Source organism: Vanellus vanellus (assembly GCF_965231255.1).
Source record: "Vanellus vanellus genome assembly, chromosome: 5".
In the NCBI taxonomy this organism is placed as follows: Eukaryota; Metazoa; Chordata; class Aves; order Charadriiformes; family Charadriidae; genus Vanellus; species Vanellus vanellus.
The window spans coordinates 23,599,888-23,625,417 of NC_138910.1; the positions used below are offsets into that span (position 1 = coordinate 23,599,888).

The 25,530-nt window shown below is 37.2% G+C and overlaps 1 protein-coding gene across 1 annotated transcript; it reads right to left on the reverse strand.

Moving 5' to 3' along the window:
• On the reverse strand, positions 1 to 24,789 carry METTL8 (methyltransferase 8, tRNA N3-cytidine). The gene is made up of 10 exons (XM_082484503.1): positions 24,681 to 24,789; positions 18,102 to 18,257; positions 13,842 to 13,933; positions 8,699 to 9,090; positions 8,089 to 8,138; positions 5,402 to 5,465; positions 4,930 to 5,069; positions 1,691 to 1,797; positions 1,533 to 1,598; positions 1 to 396 (listed from the first exon to the last, which is right to left on the reverse strand). The coding sequence occupies exons 1-10, from the start codon at positions 24,683 to 24,685 to the stop codon at positions 206 to 208; spliced, it is 1,263 nt and encodes a 420-aa protein (XP_082340629.1). The 5' UTR covers positions 24,686 to 24,789; the 3' UTR covers positions 1 to 205.
• Between the last annotated feature and the right edge of the window lie 741 nt (positions 24,790 to 25,530).

Sequence of the window (25,530 nt, forward strand, 5' to 3'; positions counted from 1 at the left end):
AACAGGTTAATGCATATCCCTTTATTGCACATAAAGCAGAAGTCAGAAATGCCCCCCCCCCGATCATTTTCACACACATACATTTACAAAAATATAAGGGAAAGGTTTTCAGTTCAATGTATTTCTCCTTTTCAGTGGCTAACACAAGATTTATAGGAAATATACATACTCAAATTTGCTTCAGTTTCTGGAGTTCATGGTACAATTATCTATAAGGGTGCTTTCCAGCGGTTTCTTCAGGATTATTCAGAGATAGCAGCAACGGTTTTTGAAACTTGCTTTGTATCCAAACTCTCTGCATTTTCACTTTTTTCTTCCTGTTTACTTGTAATCGCCGATCAACTAAGTTCTGTACTTCAGTTAAGCCAGCCAAGTTGAACATGTTCCATACTTCATCTATTTTATCATATGAAGAATTATTGTAATTAAAAAAAAAAGACATTTGTAGAATGTAGTAATTGACAACCTGCAGTTCAACCAAAGATGGAACTAAATCTGTTTTGTGATTTGAATGATCAAGGAAACTGCCTGTAAGAAGTTTTCTGTTACAAATTCATTTTCACAGCTCTCAATTTATATTACAGTAAAAAACGTTATGTTGAGGTCCAAACCACACTGGTTATTACTCATGGCATTCATAGATCCCCTTTCTTCTGAGGGTTCAGTATGCCAAAGTTGAGGAAAACAAATGCATGCCATTTGGTCACTGTTTGCATATTATCGAGATAGAGCTATTTCACCTGCCAAATGACAATCCACACATTTATCCCACCATCATTATCTCCTTCTTGCCAGTCACCACCGGAAAACTTTAAGCTTCTTTGTCATGAGTAAGCACAAAACAAGACACTTCAAAACTGAGAAGGCTCTTTGAATTCAAGTCATTTCCCGTACATGTCCCAGATCCTCCTTCTCACTTCTAAAATTACTCAGGCTGGGATAAATCCTGATCCATCGCTATTGCTTACAGCCTAGGTTGCAGAGAGTAAAAAGATGATGCTCACTTTGCTTAATTTCTGGTAGCTGGGCTAACATACACCAGTCTAAGCTGACTGCCAATAGAACCAAGTGAGTGGATGGACAAAGAGCAATAATATCCATAGTCAGGAATTTAAGTTTAGTTCCTGCAGAAAGAACAGTCTCACAGCTCAGAATCACCAACATATAGCAGAAGAAAATATCAGAGCACTGCTACCAACTGTCCTTCCAAGCACGTTCATCTCATATTTTAAGAAAGAAACCAAATACATCTTTAAATAAAAGAATCTGAGCATACCATTAGACACAAGATGCTTAGACAAAGAGAAATTCCAGTGATGTCTGCAAGCAATCTTGTAGGAACCCAGATGCAACAAATGGACACATAAAGGGAATTATTTTCTTAGAACAGCGAGCTTTGGGGTTTGTAAAAGCAGAGAATTTTTAAAAAAAGCCAATAAAACCTTTACATTTCTGTTCTAAGAGGAGCTTTTATAACCCAAATCATATTGAGAGATCCTCAACCTTTTCTATAAAACTATATAATTTCATACCTTTGGTAAAGAAATATACTCTGGTTCCATCTCCTCGTACATAAAAATTTTCTGACAAGCAATGACCTAAGAAATTAGAGCATGAATGAAAAAGGATGTCGCTTTTTTCAAAAAGAGTTAAAATGACAAAAAACATTACAAAAGCATTCAGGAATTACCTTTTTTAAAACGAAGTTGAGCTGTATCGTATCTTCCATAGTCTCGAAATAACAACATTCCTCCAGGTTTCAGTAGTTTAGCCAACCTGTTTACAACACCTTGCATCCTTAGAAAATAGATGGGATACTGGTGAAATTTGCAAACATAACTGTTTTTTCCTAGATGCTTGGAATATACATAGATTTCCAAAACTACAGTGAGAAGATGTGTCTATATTTAATATAAAAATGTCAGGCACTAGTGAACAGAACTCTTTACAAAAAAGCCTCTACACCAAAAAATTTAAAAGGTACTGTATGAGAATACAAACTGGAGAGAGAAAAGGAGCCCTTCTCCTTCACTTCACCAGAATCTCAAGGATGGATTAAAACACAGGTTTGAGTATATGGGTCATATGGGTTGGGCAGATGTATGACAAACAATGAATGAACAGTTCGCTATGTGCAGTGGTGAGCTAGACTGAGTCTTCTTGCTGTACATAGCAAAATCAAGGACCTGGAAGACAGACAAAAACTTATCTGATTTCTTTATGGAGGTACCGATCCTACAGACAAAAATCAGTATTTCCACATCTAATGGTTGAAGACGGAAAGAAGAATCTGTGTAGTACCTCAGCAGAGGAATCGGGCAAAACTCCATCTGGAGATACGGCTAGTTAGAGAAGGAAAGTCTGCATTCTCCAAACTGCTGAAAAGTTTGTGATTCTTGCTGGTATCTAGTATCAGCTCTTCCTTAACAAGATTACACCAGCCTGTTGCATGTATGATAATATGTAGATACCAAACACAGTACTCTTTCCCCTCCACTAGATCAGAGCATCTTCATTCTTACTTTTTAACCTTACCTTGGAGCTTCTTATAAATATATTTGCATTACTGCAAAATACATTACTATTGAATGGGTTGGTTTTGCCTCACTCTTTCAGAAGGACTCAGGTTTTCCACATTCATGAAAGACAACAAAAGGCATCCTGCACCTGTCAGGCTGCAAGGTAGAAAAGTCCACTTGTGTAATTCAACACTTCCTCCTACAGGGAAGCGGATAGACCATGTACAAGATATGGAGACAGAGTGAATGCTAAATGAATGGAAAGGCAAGTCGCTGTATCTGAAAAGAGCTAAAGAAAAGTAAGTCCTATTTAGCTATACAAAATCAGCATACCATTACCGTGCACCAAAAGAACATGCTTACACCATCCCTGTCTCTCAGGTGGCCTTAACCCCCTTGGCCCAAAGAACATCAGAACTCAAGCACTAATTAAATTTGGTCCTTATACAACAACAGTTCAGGCATCTTACCTTGATTTTTAAGGGAAGGAATTTGTAGATGGTTCAGCAGAAAATAGCGTCATATTTCCAAACAAACAAGAACAAAAAGCAGCATACACTTTTTGAGCACAGAATTCCCTTAGAGGAAGACAAGGGCTTTAAAAGTTGTCCTCTTTTGCTCATGCTCAACACAGGCAATCAAGGTGTGCTGCCGCAGACAGAAAAGGCAGCACCACCTAAGAATAAGAGACTGTTCAAGACAGGTAGTTGTGCACAGAATTACAGACTTTGCCTATATAAACATAAGTTTTGTGCACACAGAAAAAATGTACATGCACAAAAAGTGAAAATGCTTTGAGAAATCTCATCGTGTAGGACTAGAGCACATTAATTGTATAGCTTGAAGAAAGTTTAATACCTTTCAAATTTTGCAACCAACTTTTAGATGAGACTTCTAGCAGAATTGAAGTGTGTTAAAAATGGGGTACAAGAGTAGGAATTATCAGAAACTAAACACAATAGCCTGAAGAGAAATCACTAAGTAACAATTGTGCTGAATACAAATGTGCCCCTCTCATTTATATTTTTCAGGTCTCCAAAGTACAGAAGTTCTGCATCATCATTCTCTTGGTTTTCTTTTTCATTTCCCACTTTCAAAGTTTCTAGAAAAAATGTATACTGAACAAGATGGATCTGGATTACATTTGCCTTTATGCAGTCATTTTAATACTACTGTATGACAGTAATGACTAACAAATCTTTGGAAAGCGGGTCTTACAACACAGATAATTACGCGGAAATCTTTATGTGTGTATACACACACACAAAAGCATCCATGTCAGCCTTTAGATGCTGACATAGGGAGGAAAAAAAAAAAAACCAAACCAAAATCAACAAACACATTCTCGAGTGACTAATAGGAAAAGATCCACAGAAATTCTGACAGAACATCTGATTACTGCTTCTACAGGCAAAGTGATTGAATGAATGCATCTCTATTGTCCAATTTCTTCCTGGCAGCATCACCACAGTTACAGAGATCTGAAATCTACTGCTTGAATTGTTTTTGAAATCTGGACCCAGGCTTTGCATGACTCATGTGCTCATCTCTGAACAAACAGGAAGGAGCAATATCTTATATGGGAAAGATTCTTCTGTAAAGCTAATCATTAATAATTTAGGCAGGGAAACAGTTCTCAGACTTAGGCAAATAATGTTCTGTTTGCCGAACCCATTTTAATTACATTCTTAAAGTAATAAATGTATTACCACACATACAGCATGTATTTCCCTTCATATGATCAAGTTAAAGGAAGAGTCAAGGAGTTTAACTCACATGCCCTCTTTTGCATTTTTGCCATTAAAAAAAAAGGGCATTTTCACAATCAGCCAGCCTTAAGAGTCATAAATTTTAGTTCATTAGAGACTGAAAGGAATTAGTAACAAGGCTAACAGCACTCAACATAATACTATGCATGAAAATTAGATCAAGTTTTCTTAAGCCAAACAAGTTTCAAAATTCTGAATGCATTTTGGTTTAAAAGGCCTGCATGTAAGCATTTGTATGTGGCTAAATCAGCAACCTAAGTCTTTATCAACATATTGTAAGGTGTTAAATCATGAATGATTGGTTTTTGATCAATAAAAATAATTTCCTTCTAGAAGACTAGCAGTCTGTTTTTTTAATTTGTAATTTTCTTGAATCACTGTCACTTTTAATAGGCATGTATTTAGCAACAATATACTCTTTGTATTTTGATGGAGACAGGAGGCTCACTAATGAATTAGCCTGACCAGCTTTTCTCTTGAAGCCTGAAAATCAAAAATAGCATTTGAAATACCTGTTTTATACATATCGTAGCTTACTAAATAATAAATTAAAGATTCATGATCTTCTTTTGCTATTCTTGAAAAACTCCAGTAATAAAAGAGATTTAAGCCATTTGCTTTGCCCTTTAGTCTTCATTTACCTGTCAGGATGAATAGTAGAGAGCACAAAGACAAGGAGAATGACATCCAGGATCTCATCTGGAAAAGGATAGGGTAAAGCATCATCACACACATCATGAACAAAGGCATAACACCAGGCTGAATTGTAGGACGAATGTGACTGTCAGGAAAAAGATGAAAAGAGGCACAGAGAGAACAGTAGTAGTTAATACGTTTACTGTGACTCAAGAAACTTTTTTTCTTCAATTATTCAGCATTGTAAAACATCTCATATAAAAGCCTATTCTGTCTGGTATCTTACTCAAGCTGAGAAGCAAGCTCACTGATGGTATTCATTCCTCTCTGCATAGAGTAAGACTTTGTTCTTTGGAATACTGAAAACTTCAGTTAAAAGTTGTCAAAGCCATCACATTCTTTTTCATGAAGACAGCTTCCTGGCAGCCTCCTGAATTACAGGTTTATAAGGTACTGTAAAGTGAGCATATGAATTACCTTTACCAGCTCCACTGCTCCTGAAGCAAAATCACAACAGTACAGAAAGGTTCCAGGTGTATTGCTAGGAAAACAAAACCAACATCAGTTAAAAAATTATTTTTGTAAAAGATGAAAGTCTACATCAGTGTTCATGGAACTACAGAGGGCCCTTTGGGGTTCTCCACAGGTTTGATCAAGCATGCCTTATTGATGTCTAGCACACGGAAAGCCACCTAGGTTGTAATGAACCAATAGGGCAGACAAATTCATAAGAATACCAACAGGCAGTTAGTATAAAAAGGAGAATTATAGCCTTGTCAGGGAAGAAGTGAAAAGGAAAAGAAAGAAGGTCACAGAGGGCTGTCAGGATTGATGACAATGCCCTGGTGTTATATTACATAAATGCACATTAATAGGTCACATTTTCTTACAGAAGCACTGCATTCAGTCTCTGTCATTAGCCCATGTATGCACTTTAATTAGCAATATGATTTGGGCAGGGGTGCAGTGTTGCAAAAGTCATCCACAGTTCTGTAGAGGTTTGAGTTCCCATGTGCCAGCTTGCTGTGCTTTTGATTAGGTTAAGCAATATTGGTTGTTTCCCTCCATTATCTCCTTTGTTTTGTAAGCCAAGACGAATAAGAATTTCCTGTAGAACTGTTTTCCCTTCCTTTTCCATCCAGGACTAAGCTAGCTGCAAATTTCCTTGTACCATTCATCAGATACTAGTAACTCTAGGGAGAAATTTTTTTCATCTCCGAAAAATTCATTTAAGAGAAACCAAGCAAGCCCCTCAAAACCTACTGAGGGATGACCTCATAGTCAACTCATGATCAATTAATCTCTCTTAAAAAAGTATTTAAGATTTTGGACAGACGGTTTCTTTAGAAAAGGAATCAATAAACTCTGGCAGTGCCTAAAAAATCTCACAGTATACACAGCTGAGTTACTGACCTCTCTCTGAGCACTCAACAGGAGAACCCTTGTGGACCACAATATACTCCATCCTTGTTGCTGAGCAAAACTTTTATCAGCTCTGTGACCACCATGAGAGTTGATGAGTTTAGATATTTATCATGGATAAGGACAGGCAGCCAGGCTTTGGACCCAGCCAGTCCCTTGGGAAAGGTTAAGCTGATTACCTAACTGACTTGTTAGAATGTTATTTTAATTTTTTTTAGAGCAGAATAGGAGCTATGTAGAAAGTAAACTTAAAACAATGACACAGCTTGATCTGGATGGTGATGTCATGATGAACTGCATAAGAAAGCAGTAACTTAAATTTTAAGGGGGGCAGGTGGAAGCGGTTTTGTGTTACAAACCTAAGCAGAAATTTTTTTTATAGCTAGGGTACACTCATACTTGATACTGGCTTCTTTTTATATCCATACAAAAGGCAATTTTTATATTATTAAATTCAGAGTAAAACGAACTATGCTATAAAACCAGACCTGCTAAGAGATAAGAGATGTTTCCATCAGGTGATACACAAGACACATGTGAGTTGTTCAGTGTACAAACCAATGTGTTTGACTGAAGGATTTGCATAAGAATAGTGATCCCCGGGAAAAATACCTAATGAGTGGATTCCTACTTATCAGAAATGCCAACCTATGACTAATGCCTCCTGTGAGGAAAACACAAAAGTGTTTCATCATTTTTAATACAGCCACATGGTATCTTTTCCCTACATAGTGTTACTTTCCAAACTTTTCATATGGAACAGGGCTCCCCTTTCATCACATGCTGTCTAAAGCAAAGCATTTGTTTTGGGATGAAGATTCATTGCTAGCACTAATAGTTTTCGTTTATAACACTAATAGTTTTCATGTATACCACTAATAGTTTTCAGGTATGACCCTGGTGCATCACTCAATTCCTCCTGCTCTCTGTTTCCGTATCTGCAAAATGGAGTAATTTTGTACAGTGGTGACGCCAGCAATCAGAATTCATTTATAGAATAACGAACTGTGCCATACTCAAGCTCTTGGATGCATGAATAAAAAGAAACCTGTTTCAACCTCACAGCCTTTCCAAGAAAACCTCCCTAGAAGTGTTCAAGACCAGGTTGGATGGGGCTTTGAGCAAACTGGTCTAGTGAAAGGTGTCCCTGCCCATGGCAGGGGGGTTGGAACTAGATGATCTTTAAGGTCCCTTCCAACCCAAACCATTCTATGGAAGGGAGGACGTACTGCTGTAACAGCTTTTTCTAAAACTGGAAGCTAAGTGGATTAAGATGTTTCAGGGAATTAAGCAATACAGGACTTCTCCCATCCTTGACACTAAAACCTGAAGCAACATGACAAAGCGTAGCAGCCAAATTCAGCAATGATACAACTTCTTACCAGTAGATCACATGCCATTATCTACTGCTTCCGATTTTGGCCTTTTGAACAGATATCTGGTAGCTTTACGGAGATATGTAAGACGAGAATATTTCACCTTCCTGAGATGAACTACAAGAAATCAGTCTGAATGCATCTGAAGACAAACCTTGTCAGCAAATATGGTCCCCCCAAGACTAGAGTTGAACAGTATGAGGAATATCTTGTACTGATGCTACCAACATTATCTGTGGTCTGCAAGCAATTACAGTTTCAGGGCTGTAAAACAATCCACTCAACACTTCCTGCAGCACCAACATTTGAAGAAAATGAAGAAGATGAGAATAGAACTTTCATAGTTGAAAACCTAGCACTACATACCATAAAACTTTCAAAATAGGAAAGACACTGTTTCCAGCACCACAACCAACCTAAAATCAAGAGAAACAAAAAGTTAAAATAAATAAGCAAATAAAACCTCATATTTTTTTATTTTCATCTTAAATTTGTTGGTAGGTAGGACCCAGTAGACTTGAAGGTATGTTTGACAGAGAAGGTATAAACAGCTCATACGACAATTCTCAAATCACTTCTATGATCACATTTCTCCTCAATGTCTTTCTAAAGTTAAGAGAGAATCCATCTCTCAAACTGCATAGGAAAACAAAACATTCTTGTTCAATTTCACCATTTGGTAAAAATGCGTCAAGTACTTACACTTTAGGACAGAGCACTTTAAGACAGAAATTCCCTTAGGAAATTAGAAACCCAACATCCAGTGAAAATGGAGTCTGACAAACTAGCCCTAAACTCTGATTTGGCAGAAAACTTTAAAGGGAAAAGTTAGCACAGATCCTAGGTTTCTCTGAAAGTTTCTGCCATAAATGAACGTAGTATGTAAAATTTTAAATGTTTACTTAATCATCTTCATCAGGCTTTTGAGCAATTAAGTGGACTTGTATATTATGGATAAACGTTTGCAGTGCATTACCTCTAATATTCTGTAAGTGGCATCACTACCAGGGAAGGATTCTAGCCTGCCAAGTTCTCCACAGTTTTTACCCTGAGGATTGTCAGTAAAAGATTTTGCTTGTTTTTTATTATATACATATCCTTCTTGTACAGAAGTAGAACCACCTCCATAATTCTTCTTCCAATATTTTTCTCCTTCCTCAAACATTTCATTTTTGTGTGAAAAATTGTTGGTACTATTTATTTTAGTGTGTTCTGAAGATCTTTCTTCTGTTTTCAACTGTTCTCTCCATTTTTCTGGAAGAATTTCTGGAAACTCCAGTAAAAGCCAGTTGCGATCCTTGAAAAAGTTATCTTTATGAGTCTTATAAAACTCATTCCAATATTTACTGGCTTCTGCCTCATATTTATCTGAAATTAGAACAAAGCAGAAACTTGGTGAATATGAGCTTAGCTACAAAACACTGTAAAGCAAAATGGAATTTTGTCCCCCAATTTACAGTTTAAAAATCCATAGTTCCCCAGATTTAAATATAAACATATAGATTTTGGGTCTTACCTTAACCTGTGCTCAAAATAACTCCCATGAGAGTTTAATTAGATTTTATGTCACTTAGGATGGGACAGACAGGCTTTCTGCATCATCTTTGCAGGTTTTTGGTTTTGTTTTTCTTTTAATGTAGTGACATAATAGAACAGCATCAGCAAAATATGTGATCATAAGTTTCTTAGACAAGCTTTCATGTCTTAAATTACAAAAGCAATGCATCTTTTCAATTAAATGTTCTCCATGTTTTTCCTATTTAAGAAATACTAAATTGAAATTAATTTCATGACCTATGAAACTCTATGAACGATTGCAAATCTGTTGGTAGCTAGTCACCTCTCAAAAAAAAAAAATCAATTAGAAATCCAGTTCTGTGAACTGGAGTGATAAATGCTACTGCATAGCCAATAGTCAGTAATTCACTCCTAACCATTCACCAATTCAGTTTTGACAGAAAATAACAATACAGCCAGAAGCAACATATTGGCTTTCTTACTTTCAAAACACTTCAGAGTGTCTTACAATAGACCTTTGTGTTAACTTTTAAGTCACAAAACATTCTAACTGAATGTAAGAATGTCAAAGAATAGGACTGGAAGGGATTTCACCCAGTCAGGGAATTCATAACCATTATCCACAGAAATTTGTCCAACCTGTTCTTAAAATGCCACCTTTCATATAGGTTTGACAACTTTATTCAGTAATATATTACAGTCCTTCACCATATGTACAGTTAGAAACCTTTCCCACTACCTAAATTGCAATAAGGAAATTTACTGTTAAGTGCATTAATTCTTGTCCCATTAACCAAGCAGATAAAGCAAAGGTTACTCACTTCTCTTTGCAACACCTATTTACTTATTTGAAGTCTTTTACTGTGTGTCCCATAAACAATCTCTTTTCTAGACTGTCTAAATCTACCTCTCTTTTTTTTTTTCCCACAGAAGTAATGATTTTTAGACTTCTCTAAATTCTCTCCAATTGACTTACTACTTTTTAGTGCTGTATTCTGGTAAAGGCATTATCAACGGAGAGCAAAAGGAATATTTTACGAGGCTTACAGGCTCTAATCCTGTTTATAACTCCCAGATTGTCATTTTGCAACAGCATGACACTGCTGATTCAGCTAGTGATTCACCACAACCCTCAGATCTTCCTCTTCAAAATGACTACCTAGCCAATTGTTCCAGAACCTAGTATTTTTTTCAAGGAATTATTCCTAAGCAAAGTATTCTGCATTTATTTTTAGCAAATTTGTATCTTTCAGATCCTTTTTTTCCACTGTTTGTCCAGATCTTTCTGAATCCTAATCCTGTCCTTCACCACACTTGAAACATATCTTCGCTTAATATCATCTTCAAGTCTCCCATTTCCTGAGGTCAGTAATGAAAATACCAAGCAGAACTGGACACGGAACAAAACACTTCTTTGCCCAGCACAGCCTTCTATTCTGAAAGGATCTCTCCAGGCATTCATTCACCCAAAAGCAGTTTCAGTAGCTCTCACTTGCCTAACTTGCTTATGAAAATGTCAAGTAAAGCAAGTCAGAAGCCTGACTAAGGATAAATTTCAGGACGTCTGCTGTTTTTTCCTTATCCCCAGGGCTTGTAACCTTCTCCAAGAAGGAAATTAGCTTGATTTTACACGATTTATTCTTGAAAAATATTTGTTGGCCAGTATTCACCTCCTTTGTTCTTTCAAACCCACTGTCTACAAGCTCTGGATTATCTCTTCCAGTATTTTTCCAGGAATTGAAACTAATTTTCTGACTCTTCTCTTTTCCCACCTCCCTTTTCAAAAAAGTAAATATTCTCTTTTCTGCTTTCCCAGTCATCCATGTACTCTATGGATGCACTTTGTAACCTGTTCTTTCTCAGTACCAGAACAAGATCTTTTTTCCTTCTCACTAGCACTAATTGTGCTAGCCACTGGACTACAGCTAACCCTTTCAAAGAAAGGCTGATAAAAAGATAAGAATTAACAGCTTTTTCAATGTCTCTCTTGTTGATGATTTTCCCTTCCTCATCCCTCGTAAGTACCAAACCAAATCTTCTTGTTTTTTTTTCTCCTCATCCCCAAAGCATTTACAGAACTGTTTCTTGCTAAGCATAAGAACTTGTTTCTTGATGTCTCTTGCTAAGCATACATCATATAATATGTTGCCTTTTTTATTTTGTCCTTACTCACTTGCACTGACCTATTCATTCTTTTAATATAAATGGACAGAGTAAATACATGGTGCATTTCTCCTACTACTCTCATTTAAATCTTAGCATACTATTTCCTAAGTCGCTACAGCATTTCAGAGATAAACAAGGCTGAGAATTATCATTAGAGCACAGACAGGCAGTGGGAAGTGGCAAGGAGGTGGCAGAATGCCTTGTCCTAGAAATCCGCATAATTTTTTAAATTTAACATTTAATACATCCAATTGTATTATTAAAGGACAAGACCCAGCCATACAGAGTAAATGTACAGACTTCTTTTAAAATGTAAGTGCAGAGCTGACTGAGGTCATGTATACCAAATTTCAATAGTATAAGTTGCACATTCATAGATTGCTCAGCTTCAGTATAAAAAACAAACCACCTTCTACTCAAAAGCTTCTTAAATCATTATCACCCCTTGCTACAGATGCTACTTTTCTACAAGTCTGCTCAGAACCCTTTTACTTACATTCCCATCAAGTTTTCCAGATTTCAGACTTGAAGGAAAGCAATGGCTGAAGTCAGCCTTTCAAATTGTATTAGTATGGTATTACATAGATTCAAGTAAAAGAACACTTTACTTTTCATTCTTTCACTGGTCACTCCTGCACCATTCTGTAATAACCACGCATGCATTATTATTATCAATTTTTTGTTTCGTTTTGTATATTTAAGTAGCCTGACTACTTAATTTTCCAAAGCATATAAAATGACAAAACTAATAAATGTATAACCTTTTGAGACAAAAAAAAACACCCTTACTTAGTCAACTGACTTTTCTCCTTAATGGAATTTTTCATACGCTAGCAGGCATGTCTGAGAAAAAACTGGACATGCTAACACTAAATCAAATTCCTAAAGGTAGTATCATTAGTTCATTCAGTTGAAGTCAACTTCTCTTGATTAAACAAGGCTCACCAGAACTGTTCTGTTTTAGTGATATAATAGTATTGTTGAAATCTGTCTTGTCTTTTTCCCCTTACTGTAGTTTCCAAGGCCCCAAAATAACGTTAGCTTCAGTCTAGTTCATTATTTACACAAATAGGCCAAAATGTACTTCCACTTGCAGAATGAAGCTGAAGCTTTCTGAAGGAACACTATCAGAAACACTCACCTATTCAAGTTCTAAACAGAGGGGCATTCATAGGAAATGTCCTTGTATTTCTCGGCAATAGAGAAAAGCCTGATTATTCCATTTCTCACCAGCACAAACTAAGTTCTAATTGATTGTAGATGAAGAATGAAAGGTTCCAGGAGCCACATGGTTACACAGCTTACTTTTCAATTACAAGCTCTTTTTAAGCTTTTTATACAAACCAAATGAAAATATTAGGTGTCATTCTTGCAAAACAAACATTGTACTCCTGTATTTAGATAAAGAATGGCGAGAGGTAACAGAAAAGGGCAGGATGACAATCCCAGAGCATTCAAAGTGATGAAGGGCACACAATCCAAGACACATTCACAGGTAATTCAAATAACTCCAACATGTGCCATAGTTAAATCAATGAAACTGAGCATAGCAACATAATGACACTATCTAATTTGACAGGTTCAAGACACGCTAAGTAAACTGAGGCCTGGGACATCCAAGTAATTGTTTTCAGAATATCTTTGTTAGAAAGGAACAAATTAAGAATCCGGTCTCCTATGGTACTATCAAGTTGATACTCCAGCTTTAGCATACATCCTAGACGTCAGTCTAGGGTTTAGTTTGCCCGTTTGAACCTGGAGCTATCCTTCTTCAGAAACGCAGAATACATTCAGTTTCCCTTCTGAAAACAGGCGCAAAATTCCTTAATCATTTACAGAGCAGACTCTGCATGATGTATTGGAACACCTTCCACACAAAGTAAACACACTGCTTCCTGAAGCACTCCCAGCTCAGCGTGGCCAAGGCAGCAAGCTGGGACCAGCTGGGACCAGTGCAACTTTCATGGCACTTAACTGAAATCTGGTGCAATGTACAAACACTAGCTCTCTAAACAGTCCACAAATCATTAAAAAGCATTTGAATATTGTACACGGGAACTGTCATACGCAGCACACTAGCTGGCTGCAAATTCATTCCCTTTGATAAAATAACAGTCCTGTGTAGTACGAGTTTTATTCTGAAGAAGTAGAAAATAAGCCAGAACTTGCAACTGCACCGTACCAATTTACTCGTTTTACACAGAGCCTATTGCCCCCCCAAAATACAAAATTGTTCAAATAAGTAACTGAATTGCTAGAAAAACACACTTTGGGACAACCTGTGGAGGCAATAAAGGAAAAAAAACCAACCAACCAACAAATCTAGACAACAGAATGTAGAAATAAAAAGACTGTTCCTCAATTTTAAAGCATCTTTAAATGCTTTACTAAATAGCATTAAAATAGGAATTTTTAAGCCATTATGAACTTGTTACCTTGGTCTTCCCATTGAACTTTCACGAGTGAGTTCTCTGCCACTTTTTCCTTGGCATTCTCCTCTTCTTCCTGTGACCACTGCATGTGGTCCCTGCAAAAGGCAGTTGAAGAACAAGCCTTTAAATAGGATTTTCCATGATCTTTTTTCCCCAGGGAAAACAGTCACAAATTAGCTACACTGTCTCAAATACATTTTCTTTTTGAATGCAAGCAAATGACCACAAGTAGACCCACAGTTAAAAACTAAGTTTCAGTCTATGATAGATAAAAATTAATTACTAGTTAGGTAAAACTCAAGTGATTATGAAAAATCCTTCCAACTGCAAAGAGGATGAAGTAGTATATATTTTTTTTTGTAATAATAAAATTAACATATATCTTTTAAATTGAGTGCATTTATAGGAATGTATTTTGAGTGTCTCAGAATTGTGTTTAGCTGGATATAATAATAGACCTATCAACAAACACCCTGATGCAAGAATCTTTTCACATTACTAATGTTTACGATGAGGAACAAAGGCATTTAGCAAAGGAATACGCTGTTCCTGAAACAGGGAGCATAATCCACCTATTCAAGTGGAACAGGTGGAATTGATGAACAGGATTTTACTTATTTGGGGACTAGAGATAGGAAACATTTAGAAAAAAGAATAAGACATTCCTAAGAAAAGACAAGCAGTGCTGCAATGGGTCCAGAGTCTGTGCTATCTGTATTTGTGTAAAGTGGTTCACTTAATGTTATATTAATCCATTAAATGGGCACAGAAAAAAGCCAAGATCTGACCCTGATGACTAAATTGTCTCCCCTGCATATTCTGTGTTTGGACCAGGCCACAATGGCGAGTGCCTAAAAACATGCTGCTGGCAGCCTTTAAAAGCAAATCAGCCGTCCCCCCCCAAATTTTCCAGTCTGAACAGTTTTAGAAATCAGATTAAATTAGATAATGTAATTCAAGTAATCTATTAGATCCTAATCCTACTGAAATTAATTAACTGAAAGTCTACGACTAAAATTCCATTGGTTACTATGGGAAAAGGAACAAGGTGCCAACTTGAAAAGAGCTGATTGTCTCTAAAAGCTAACGAGCATCTTCCTGTTCCATGCTTGGTGACATACAGGTAATTTAATTCTTAGACCTTCACTGTTCCTCTTTTGTTAATTGTGGGAGACTAATTGGTATGTATTTGTCTGCTTGCCGCAGACTTGATTTCCACATGTCTACTGAAATATTTCTCATTATTGTCCCCAGCAGGTTGCCTCTCCCCTTCCTGTATTTGTTCATATACCAAATCTTCCTGTGCAGTGTCAAGGCTCTGACAAACGTGCTGTCGTAGAATAAAACTGAAAAATCGAAGCATTATTGGGCAGCCATCCTCTTGGAAAGACTTGATTCCCCCACTGCTATCACTGCTTTTGACTTTGCCTATTCTAGCAAGCTGAAACCCAGGACTATTCAGATGGCAATAACATACAGTCAACCCTTCTGACACCTGACTTGCTGTGGTATAAGCTTTAGTTGACCAATTTTAATCCATCACTGTGTGTCTTGTTAGAGCCCTTAAGGGCTCTACACACAATACTACTGGTACCTGAAGTCCTCCATCTTCATCAACAACTTTTTTGCCTTTTGTCCCTCTTTGGAAATTCATAAAGCTGAAGAAAATTCTTTTGACTCTTTCCTAGAAATTTCTATATGGAAAACCCCAAACAACAAAATCTGCAAAAGAGGGGATATACCATAGTTCTTATGCAAACTATTTACATAGTTCGGATGCTTCAAATGAGGCTACTCCTTCAGCAATATAAGCTGGCGGGAACACAGAATACAGAAAAATTCTAAACACAGAAACGTTTAAATACAGAAGTGTTTTAAGATGAATATTGACAGCAGCAAAGCAAGCTATCCATTTTAACCACACCAGGAACTGTTAACATGAGTAGGCCTGACATGAGATCAAGCAATGCTACTTTCAGTTCAGCTTATTCAACTTAGTCCTTTTCCATTAACTTGTTTGCTAACACAGGGTTTAATTATCTCTGAAAACTAGCATGGGAAAACTATGCCAATTACCAACCTGAATAGAAGCAGACATATTTTGCTCCAATGTTGAGCATCATTCATTACTTCTCTCTCAAAATGACAGAAAAGCACCACAGCAAATGTCTAAAGCATTAGTTCCCAAACTTAATTTGCTTAGTATTCCTAGCAGCAGTGGTAGCAACTCTTGGCTCCCTGCCAATTCACACAGCGGCAAAAAGAAGGGTACCACTTTGTGAAGTATCAAGGATCATTACTGGAAAAAAAAAGGACATAACTCGTCATGCATCAATGCTAGGGAAGATGTATCTCTTATGCTTACCCTGCATGATCTATTTAGCTCAGCCATCACTCATCCTGATCCCCCTTATCTCCCTTGTGATAACCCCACTGATTCAGCCAGCTTCAGATGCAAGGGCCTCCCCTCACTTCATAGCCAGGTTCTTGATTTATCAAGACCTTGGCAACTTCCATGCAGCCTCTGCTGCAACTCAGTTTGACCTCTTTTCCCTTGTGAGCTACATGGATTCATATGCAGATCCACTTTCTGAACAATCCTGCTCCTTTCAATCCCATCTTAACAATCCATCCCAACCACCTGCATCATAGTTTGATAACTCTGTATTAGACTGTCACCAAATGCTAACAAGAAAAGCTGAAGCTACACATGATCAGTTATTTGGAAGGAAATTAAAAAATGAAACAAAACTGAGTTTCATCAAGGTACAATGTTACAGAAAAAGGGCAGCCATTTTCTTAAAATTTTTCCTACTTATACTATATAGCCTATATTTGAATCAGCATTCACACAAGTAAAGGACTTTTCCACCTAGCAGGAGGTCTTGAGTCTGGAAGATGCTTAAGAACTACACTGCATATAGACTTATGAAACAAGGAGATAAACTTTACACTCAAACTCAACAACCAGCCATCTTTCAGCTTCCTTGACCAAAGAACTTACAGAAGCATAGATAACTTCAGATTTGGCTTTAAAGTGTTATGTGTTGGGGACCATGGCTTGGGGACATCTAGTTTAGAAAACAGTAATAGGTGACAGATCTATTTGCACATATAATAATAATAATTTTTAAAAACCCAGCAAGTTGGAAACTTCATAAGCTCATCCAATAACTTCTGCCAGTTGCCAGCAGGGGACACCTCTGAGGAAGGTGTAAATACTGCAGATTACTTTTATGAAGTAAGCTTAAGCCCTGAAATTTGTCAGCTGTTACTCCTATGTTATGTTACCCATTAGTTATCATTAGCCACATCCAGTCGCTTTTCTAATTTTGCCAAATCCTTGCTCTCAAAAATGGTGTGAAGCAGAATTAAAATTATATAGCAAATAATTTCTTGTATAGCTTCTAATTACCCCACTTCTCCTTTAATCAAATATTCCTTGTTCTTAAGTTATGAATTATAGGAATAAAAACTCCTGATCTTCCAAATATCTTAGGTAGATATTCTACTTTCTAGATAGATTTAGATATTCTTCTATCCTTCTAATACTTCCTGTATCACTTACTGTTTTGTATTCATCTCCATTCCATGGTCAAAAACCCTAGCCTTTTCAATCACAGTCTTCCCACTGTGTTGACTAGCATTCTCACTCTTTTCTGAGCCTCCATTAATCTAAAAATACCTTTTAGAGATGGAGATATAATGATGCAAATCAGGGCAATTCTTATTCTTGTTAACATTTACATGTTAATGTTTTCTCTGCTATTATATCGCTTATTCATGTTAAGATTCCATTTACTTTTCTTGACAATATACACTGTATAGAAATGTCTGCTGAACTATCTATAACATCTTCAGTAGACCTTTAGAAGAATACAAGTGATTTACATGTTCCTTCTGAAATGGTGACAATTTTAGAATACAGCGCTAATCCAGTACGCAATATTATTTTACCTAACTAGTAATTTTCTGCCATTATACATGGACTACTTATCCTCTGCAGTTTCTGTCTCCTAATTCATTACTGATCTATAACAATATTTTGCCTTTCATTGCATCACTAACTACTTGCTCAGCAGCTTTTTGTGCAACTCACTGAGAACTTGTAACTGCCAGGTTACTCATGACAGTCTCAAGTTCTCTCTAGCGCTACCTTTCAACATCTATTCTGGCAGTCCATTGCTATACACACACACACTATTCATCATAGTAAATAATATACAAAAATACATGAAAATCAGCCTTGAAGAAACATCTCACCACATGTTATGCTCAAAAACCTTAGAAGGATCAGCTAAAATCCGTGATCCAAGTGGAACAACTGGCCGTCTACTACTTTGGTGCCTCTGTTGCATCTTGCTTTTCCTCAGACATAAAGCAGAAAGCCTTGTAATGAAATTCATTTTGTTCAGAGACCTGAAAACACAATTAACTCAAATTACAGTTTTGCTGTAACTTAATTGTTTATGTCACTTACATGAGAAACTGGTCAAATAATCAAGCACCAATATCAACTTTAGTAATAATCTTTTACTATCATATAAATTTAAATGCTTTTCAGAAAACAGCAACATCCCTTTAGTGTGGTGAAAGCCCAAATAATCCCAAAGTAGGCTACTGGAATGAAAGCAGTTGAAAGATAAATTATTTGGTGTGATTCCAAAGCCCTATCAGGCAGGGGGAGGAAAAAAAAAAAAGATATACACAGTAAAACAATAAACCAAATTTGACATTGCACCTTTAAGAAGACAAGCAAGAAGTGATCAGTAAAGAAACTACTTGTTCTAGTGGGTACATACTGTCATTGAGATTGACATTTTTCACCCCGCTCACTAGGTAAATGTCTTCAAAAGATTATATTCTAGAACTGTTGACTGTGGTTTTATACTTTTAGATAGGAAACGAGAGATCTTATTTTTGCTTAAGTGTAAACATGCACCAGAAAGCCTTCCAAAATTTCTGCCATGTATTCTCCTGATCCCTGTTTAATACCCTCTTTGAAATGAATGGCTTTAAATGTTAAATTTCTATTCATGCAAATTATAAAGTGCTTGAGATTTTTCTATTACACGTATAAATCTCTCTTATATTGCTATATTTTACTTTACTTGGATTCTCTCCCTACAATATTAACAATGAAAGATAACAAGTGTGTGTAGCCAGTACCAGCATTTTGTCTTGTTGGGTTTTGGGGTTTTTTGCATACTCTTGTTAATGCAGGCTTTCTAGGAGATGAGTAAAATGAAATACCCCTCCTACTACTTTTACCCTGATGTGCCTTTGTTCTTTTTTCCTTCAAGCACTCTGCATATGACTTTAAAAATCATTCTTAGCCCCACGCCCCCCCCTCTTTTTTTTTTTGAGCACTGCTTCTGTATAAACCACACATACAAATTTAATGCATTGGAAATAAAAAATGTAGCTACAAAAGAACAGGCACAGTTTAAATACAGACATTATTAGAAAACATTCTGTGCAAATTGGTTTCAAAACGAAGATTTTTATCTTGAGGAAAATAGTACTATTTGATCACAAGTCTTGTACTATGAATAAAAAAGATTAATTTGTACACATCAATACAAAGCCTGGCAGAGGAATCACTTCAATTAAATGAACAATTCCCCATTTAAGGTGTACTTTTGAATGAGTCATGCTTTAAAAAGGGCATTGTTTATTCATTTTAAGCCTACAGAAAAAAAAAAAGGGAAAAAAGATTAAAATTTCTTTTTATTTGTCAAACATTAAATAAAATGGGGTTCTCCTTTTGGCTGTCAATGCCAAATAAAAACACTCATAAATTTTGGCTGATGGGACCTGCAATGTCACCAGGATATGGGGCACCACCATACAGTGAAAATGTAAAATTTAGTCCTATTAAAAAATAATATTAACAAGTTTATTATGGCTTTTTTTTTTTTTTTAAATGTGCCTCAGCAACTAAACCAATTCCAGTTTAAACTTTAATTACTACATACTGTTCATGCTTTGGTTTTGAAAATATGTATGCATTTTTATGTATGCATACTGCATCCAGCTTTGGAGCCCCCAACATAGGAAAGACATGGACCTGTTGGAGAGGGTCCAGAGGAGGGTCACAAAGATGACCAGAGGGCTGGAGCACCTCTCCTATGAGGACAGGCTGAGAGAGTTGGGGTTGTTCAGCCTGGAGAAGAGAAGGCTCCGTAGAGACCTTATAGCAGCCTTCCAGTACCTAAAGGGGGCCTACAGGAAAGCTGGGGAGGGACTTTACAGGGGCATGCAGTGATAGGATGAGGAGTAATGGCTTTAAACTGGAAGATGGTAGATTTAGATTAGATATTAGGAAGAAATTTTTCACTTTGAGGGTGGTAAGGCACTGGAACAGGTTGCCCAGAGAGGTTGTTAAGGCCTCATCCCTGGAGGTGTTCAAGGCCAGGCTGGATGGGGCTTTGAACAAACTGGTCTAGTGGGAGCTGTCCCTGCCCATGGCAGGGGGGTTGGAACTAGATCATCTTCAAGGTCTCTTTCAACCTAAACCATCCTGTGATTCTATGATTTTTCATAACATAATGCATACTTATTAACATATATGGAATATTATTAAATAATAATTATGAGACATAAAAATTAACAGACTAGAACAATTTCTGCAGAATGTGCAATTTACATAAAGGCAAATGTTCTTCAAAACAAAAACAAATAGAAAATCCCCCCAAACCTCAAACCACAATCTGATCTAAAATCATTATTATTAAATTATAGAAATGCCTGGATAAAGATGCCACGATTACATTGCAAACTGTTTACAAATCCTCTTCTTCCTTCAATCATTCAAAAAGACCTGAGATAGTATCTTGCATTTCCTGTGCCAGCATTGATATTCAACATAAAATACAATGATTCAGCTGCTAGGCTAGTCACACATTTTTTCTTGGTTTTCTAAATATCTCAGTAAGAACATCAAAAGATGCACAGATGGGAATTATAGTCAGATGACTAAGATGATCTTGCATCAGTAAAATCCAGAGATGCAGCTCTTTTTATGAGAATGTGATCCTTTGAGTGATAATTGCACAATTTTAGCTGATAAATTCTGAAACATCAAGAAAACGCGAAGAAAGTGGGGTTGGTTGGGGAGTTACATTTACTGTTGCATGCAGTGTTAAATGTGAAGCAATTCCTTGGACATATGCATGTACATCCCTGAGAGTTAGAGTGATCTATAGATCACGAGATCAATGGGCAATCTGGCAACTAAAAGTCCAAAAAGCATCTAAATGACCTGAAAGCCTAAATTATATTTTCAGAAGCCAGTCATTGTTCGACTGTTTATCTAATTTATTTTGTTAATGAAACAGCCAAACACCCTTTCTCTTTGTCAGATAAGACAATATAGCCTGAAGCCAGGATGGCAAGAAATGTTGTCAGAAAGACTTAGGAGTTGTTTTCTTGTTCAGAGCCATGGTCAGGAAGGCTTTAAGTTTGATTATTATCAAAGCAATTCAACCTTCATCTTTAAGGATATTATAATGTAACCGAATTACTTTAAAAATGCCTATATTTTGTGGCAGCAAACTATTTTTCAGAAAAAACTTTAAAGAAACAACACATACATGGTAACCATGCTGAAAAGCAACATGGAAAACTTTTTTCCCTGTGGAGCACTGCCTTTCAGCCTTTAGAATTTTGTCATTGTCACAGATAAGGATAAGGTCCTCAGTTTAGTTGAGAAACTTTAAGAAAACAGCTTTAAAACTCCTCCCCTCCCCAAACAATCTAACACAGTACCTTTAGTACAGCTTTTTCAAGGTGGACACACAGAAGAAGGTATACACATCAACTGCCAGCCAGACCTGAAACAATACGTTTCTAATTGATGTTGGCAGTAAAACCTCTGAGCTGTCACATCCACAAAGGAAAAGCTAAAGATACAGGAGAAAACTGTTCTAGTCTCATTTTTTAAATAGGGAATTACACATCAAAACATACGCAAACCACTTCATTGATGAGTAAAACCCTTGAGAAGTATCAGTTCTGATGGAGATGTCAGAGGGAGAGGAAAAAAAACACAACAGAACAGAAATAACTGTCATTTTTGTTCGAGAACCTAGTTCATTGATCTTATGGGATGTAAACATTTTGACATTTGACTGACCTCCAACTACAGAGCTAACAACTTCTTCCATCTCCAATCACTAAACCTACTTGTAGAGTCTCTGTTATAAAGAAATAAAATAGCCTATATTAGGAAGAGTATATGCGACTTATGTTACATTTCCACACAGAAAAGTATTCTGGAAACAATGAACTTCATACAATTACTTCTGCTTGGCACCTAGAAGCTTATCTACACAACATTTGACAATTAATCCCAATGCTGTCCTGTAAAGCTTAGTGGATCTGTTTTATCACCATCAAACACTACCAAAACTCAGAACACCTTAGACAAAACAGATGCAAGTGGCAATCATTTACACAAAGTGAAAAATTCTTCAAGATAACAGTAACACAGAAGGTATAACTATAAATTACCAGTGGTTATTTTTAAAATACATACATATTAATATTTCTCAATATTTCAAATCAAGGGGATCAGGGGAGGTGGGGAGTGGACTTTACTGTCAGCCAGACTTGTTTATTAAGTGAATGTTTAATGCTATTCTGTTCTACTGAGTGACTAAAAATGCCCTTTTGGGGCCTCATGATTAGTCTTTCAATGATATACTTCAAAGAAGTTGTGCATGCACATTTGAAACAATATAATATTTCACAACTTTTCAAACTCAGCAGATCTAAAACTCTCAACCATTTTTCCTTCTCATGCATCGTCAACAGAAATGATGTAGACCTCCCTTTGGGCACACAGAAACTTCAGTAAAACCACTGCAGAGTACTGATTATCAAGGGGAAAAGAAAAGCAAAATAAAAAATTATTTTGATTTATTCTGACCCCCTTAGAGACCACACAGTTAACATTGGTTAAAAAGCAACAGTAGACAAAAAAAAAAAAAAAAAACCAAAAAAACCAAGCAAACCCCACCAGATATGATTTTAACCACATATACAGAGATGTTGAGTAAGAGAGCCTCTTCTTACACCACCTTCCAGGTAGCCTGTTAAAAAGAGTTGAGCAAAGAGGAAATAGTTTATATAATGTTAGAGGGAGGGAGGGAAGGAGGAAGATAAAACTACTCATTTACCGAAAACATTTACTTGCATCACTATACATAAGGGAGATAAGCAGCAGAACATGAAGGTATGTTATTTCGGATAAAATAATGTATGTAGGTACTATATAATCTCTTCTAAAAGTAAGAAAGCAGACAAACAATTATTAGGGACAAGCAGAGAGCTAAAAGTCCTTGTGAGTTTAAAATTAAAATATTATTATTTAATTTCCTAACTTGGTAATCATTGAGAATTGTTTCTCAGCCACTATTCTCAATCTTGATACTCCTGTTGGAATTATTCTGCTATATAAACCATTTTTGCAGTATCTTACAAAATTACATGTTTTATAATTGTATTTTTATTTGTTTATTTTTAAGAAGCAATCATACCATTCCTATAAAAAAGGGAAAATGATCTTCAATTGAGACTGAATTGCAACTTCAATCCTTGTTGGCATATGCATCTATTGATCTCAAAAGACAGTGGAAGCAAAGGCGGCTTTCTCCTCAGTACTGAGGGAATCAACTAGATTAGTTAACATGTTTTTAAGCTAATTAAGACAGTTTGAAAAAAATGTAACTAAAGATCAAAATTTTCAGGGTGAATTGTTCTACTGTTCCCTGTTTGTAACACTAAAGGCACACTCAGAAACAATGTAATTATTATTGACTAAAATAATTTGAATAGAAATTAAGAAGATACCAATCACTCAGTACAAATTTCTTAAATATCACATAACATAAAGAGGAAAACTCACAAATAATTCTTTAGGCAACAATCCTGTAAATAACTTGTCTGTAAAGTTAAACAAATGTACAGGTATCTTCCCACATATCAATCAGTGTTTGTAGGACAAGGGATTTAAATAAATAAGTATTCTGTGCAATCCCTTACTTTTTTCCCCTATTTTTCACTTTTTTCCATGAGGTAATTCACGTCTTTTCCTGTTATACAGCAGAATACAACACAAAACTGATTTACTAAATTAATCTATTCACAAGTTTAACATAAAGAGGAAGCCATCAATGGTAAACATAGCTCGGAAACAAGGCTTCCTAGTTAACCTGGGCACCCTCTGCTGGCTGGTGCTTACATAGGAAGAAGAAAAAAAAAAAGGGTTAAAAAAAAAGCTATGTTGACTTTATGTATACATATACATTCAAGGTGAATATACATTTAAGTCTCCAAACATATCTTTCAATCACTTAAATTGGTTTTCAACCCTATTTTCTACAAAATATGAGCATGTACCTGTATTGCCTAGCAAAAGAGTATTTGTCTCAACACAAACCATGTTTTTCTTTTATTAACGATGCCAAGAACAGAGGTAGAGCTACACGTATTTTACTACTATCTATAATTTACATCGAAGAACCTCGTTCATTTACACCCCTGCAAGACTGGATATTCACGTGGACTTTGTTTAGGGACAACCTGCCCTGTCAGCTCTGAAGCCACTGGCAATGTTGTAGATCCACTGGACAGTATGTAGTGCAAAAACCTGCTCTTCAGAGGGGCAACTGCAACCACGGTGTTTGTGTGTTTAGCTCACCATCCAAATAACCGCAAAACACCAGAAAAAAATCACAGGAATCTATCTTTTGTTACACTATCAAAGATTAAAGATTCTACTCGGAGATCCTGAAGAACACACAGGGAAACACAAAAGATCAGCAACTTCCACATTACCCCATTTGGGTGCCTGGCCTCTGGGAAGAAAGGGAAACGAGTTTTTCCACAGACTTCAGTTGCTCTGCTGGGAAGCAGCTGCTGCTGATGGTGACAACTTTTGGGACATAGCTCTAAAAATATAAAAATGAAGTGTCATACATCTCAAGAAGTTGCCGTTGACCCTGGAGAGGTTTTAAACGAACAAATCCTTTAAAATCCGCTCCCACAAGCCCGGGTACACACCGTCCAACACAGCAGTATCCAAAACCACCCGTGGTAGTGGTGGACGGCCCCTCGCAGGCGTCATCCCACGGGGACCCCCCCCTGCTCTCCGGCAAAGGAGAGGCAAGTTCCCACTTTCCCTTAACTGAACTATCACTAACAAAACCTTCCTGCCTTTATTTTAAAAAATAAGGAGTAAAATGCTTCCATTTACACGCCGGCGCGCCACTACGGTTTTTACTTCAGCCCCTCACGGGCAGCGCAGCCGGGCCTGGGGCAGAGGTCCCGCAGCGCGGGCGGCCCCGCGGCTACCGGTGGACGGCGACGGCTGCCGGCAGCTCTCACCGACCTCCGCGCGGCGACACTCCTGCCCCGCTGGTCCTCCATGCGGCGTTTCACCGACTGCAGCACCACCAGACGTGGAGGGAAGCGACCCTCCTCACGCCCGCAGTGCCCGCCCGACCGCCTCAGCGCAGCCCGCCCCAGAGAGGAGAGCTACCGCGGGGCATGGCGGGAGGCGTAGGCCGGACGCGCCCCCGGTGCTCCGCCTGCGGAAAACTACAGTCCCCGACGGGCCGCGGGGGAAGGGGGTTTGGGAGGTGGTGGCGTGGTTGTTGTCGCCTGGCGTTTGCGGTAGCTGGGTTCT

Excerpts from the sequence above, each read along its gene's own strand:
- METTL8 (XM_082484503.1), bottom strand. Across the intron at positions 8,139-8,698 it reads CCACTTACAGAATATTAGAG|GTTGGTTGTGGTGCTGGAAA; the intron begins GTAATGCACTGC and ends TCTTGATTTTAG. Across the intron at positions 1,599-1,690 it reads TCAACTTCGTTTTAAAAAAG|GTCATTGCTTGTCAGAAAAT; the intron begins GTAATTCCTGAA and ends CTAATTTCTTAG.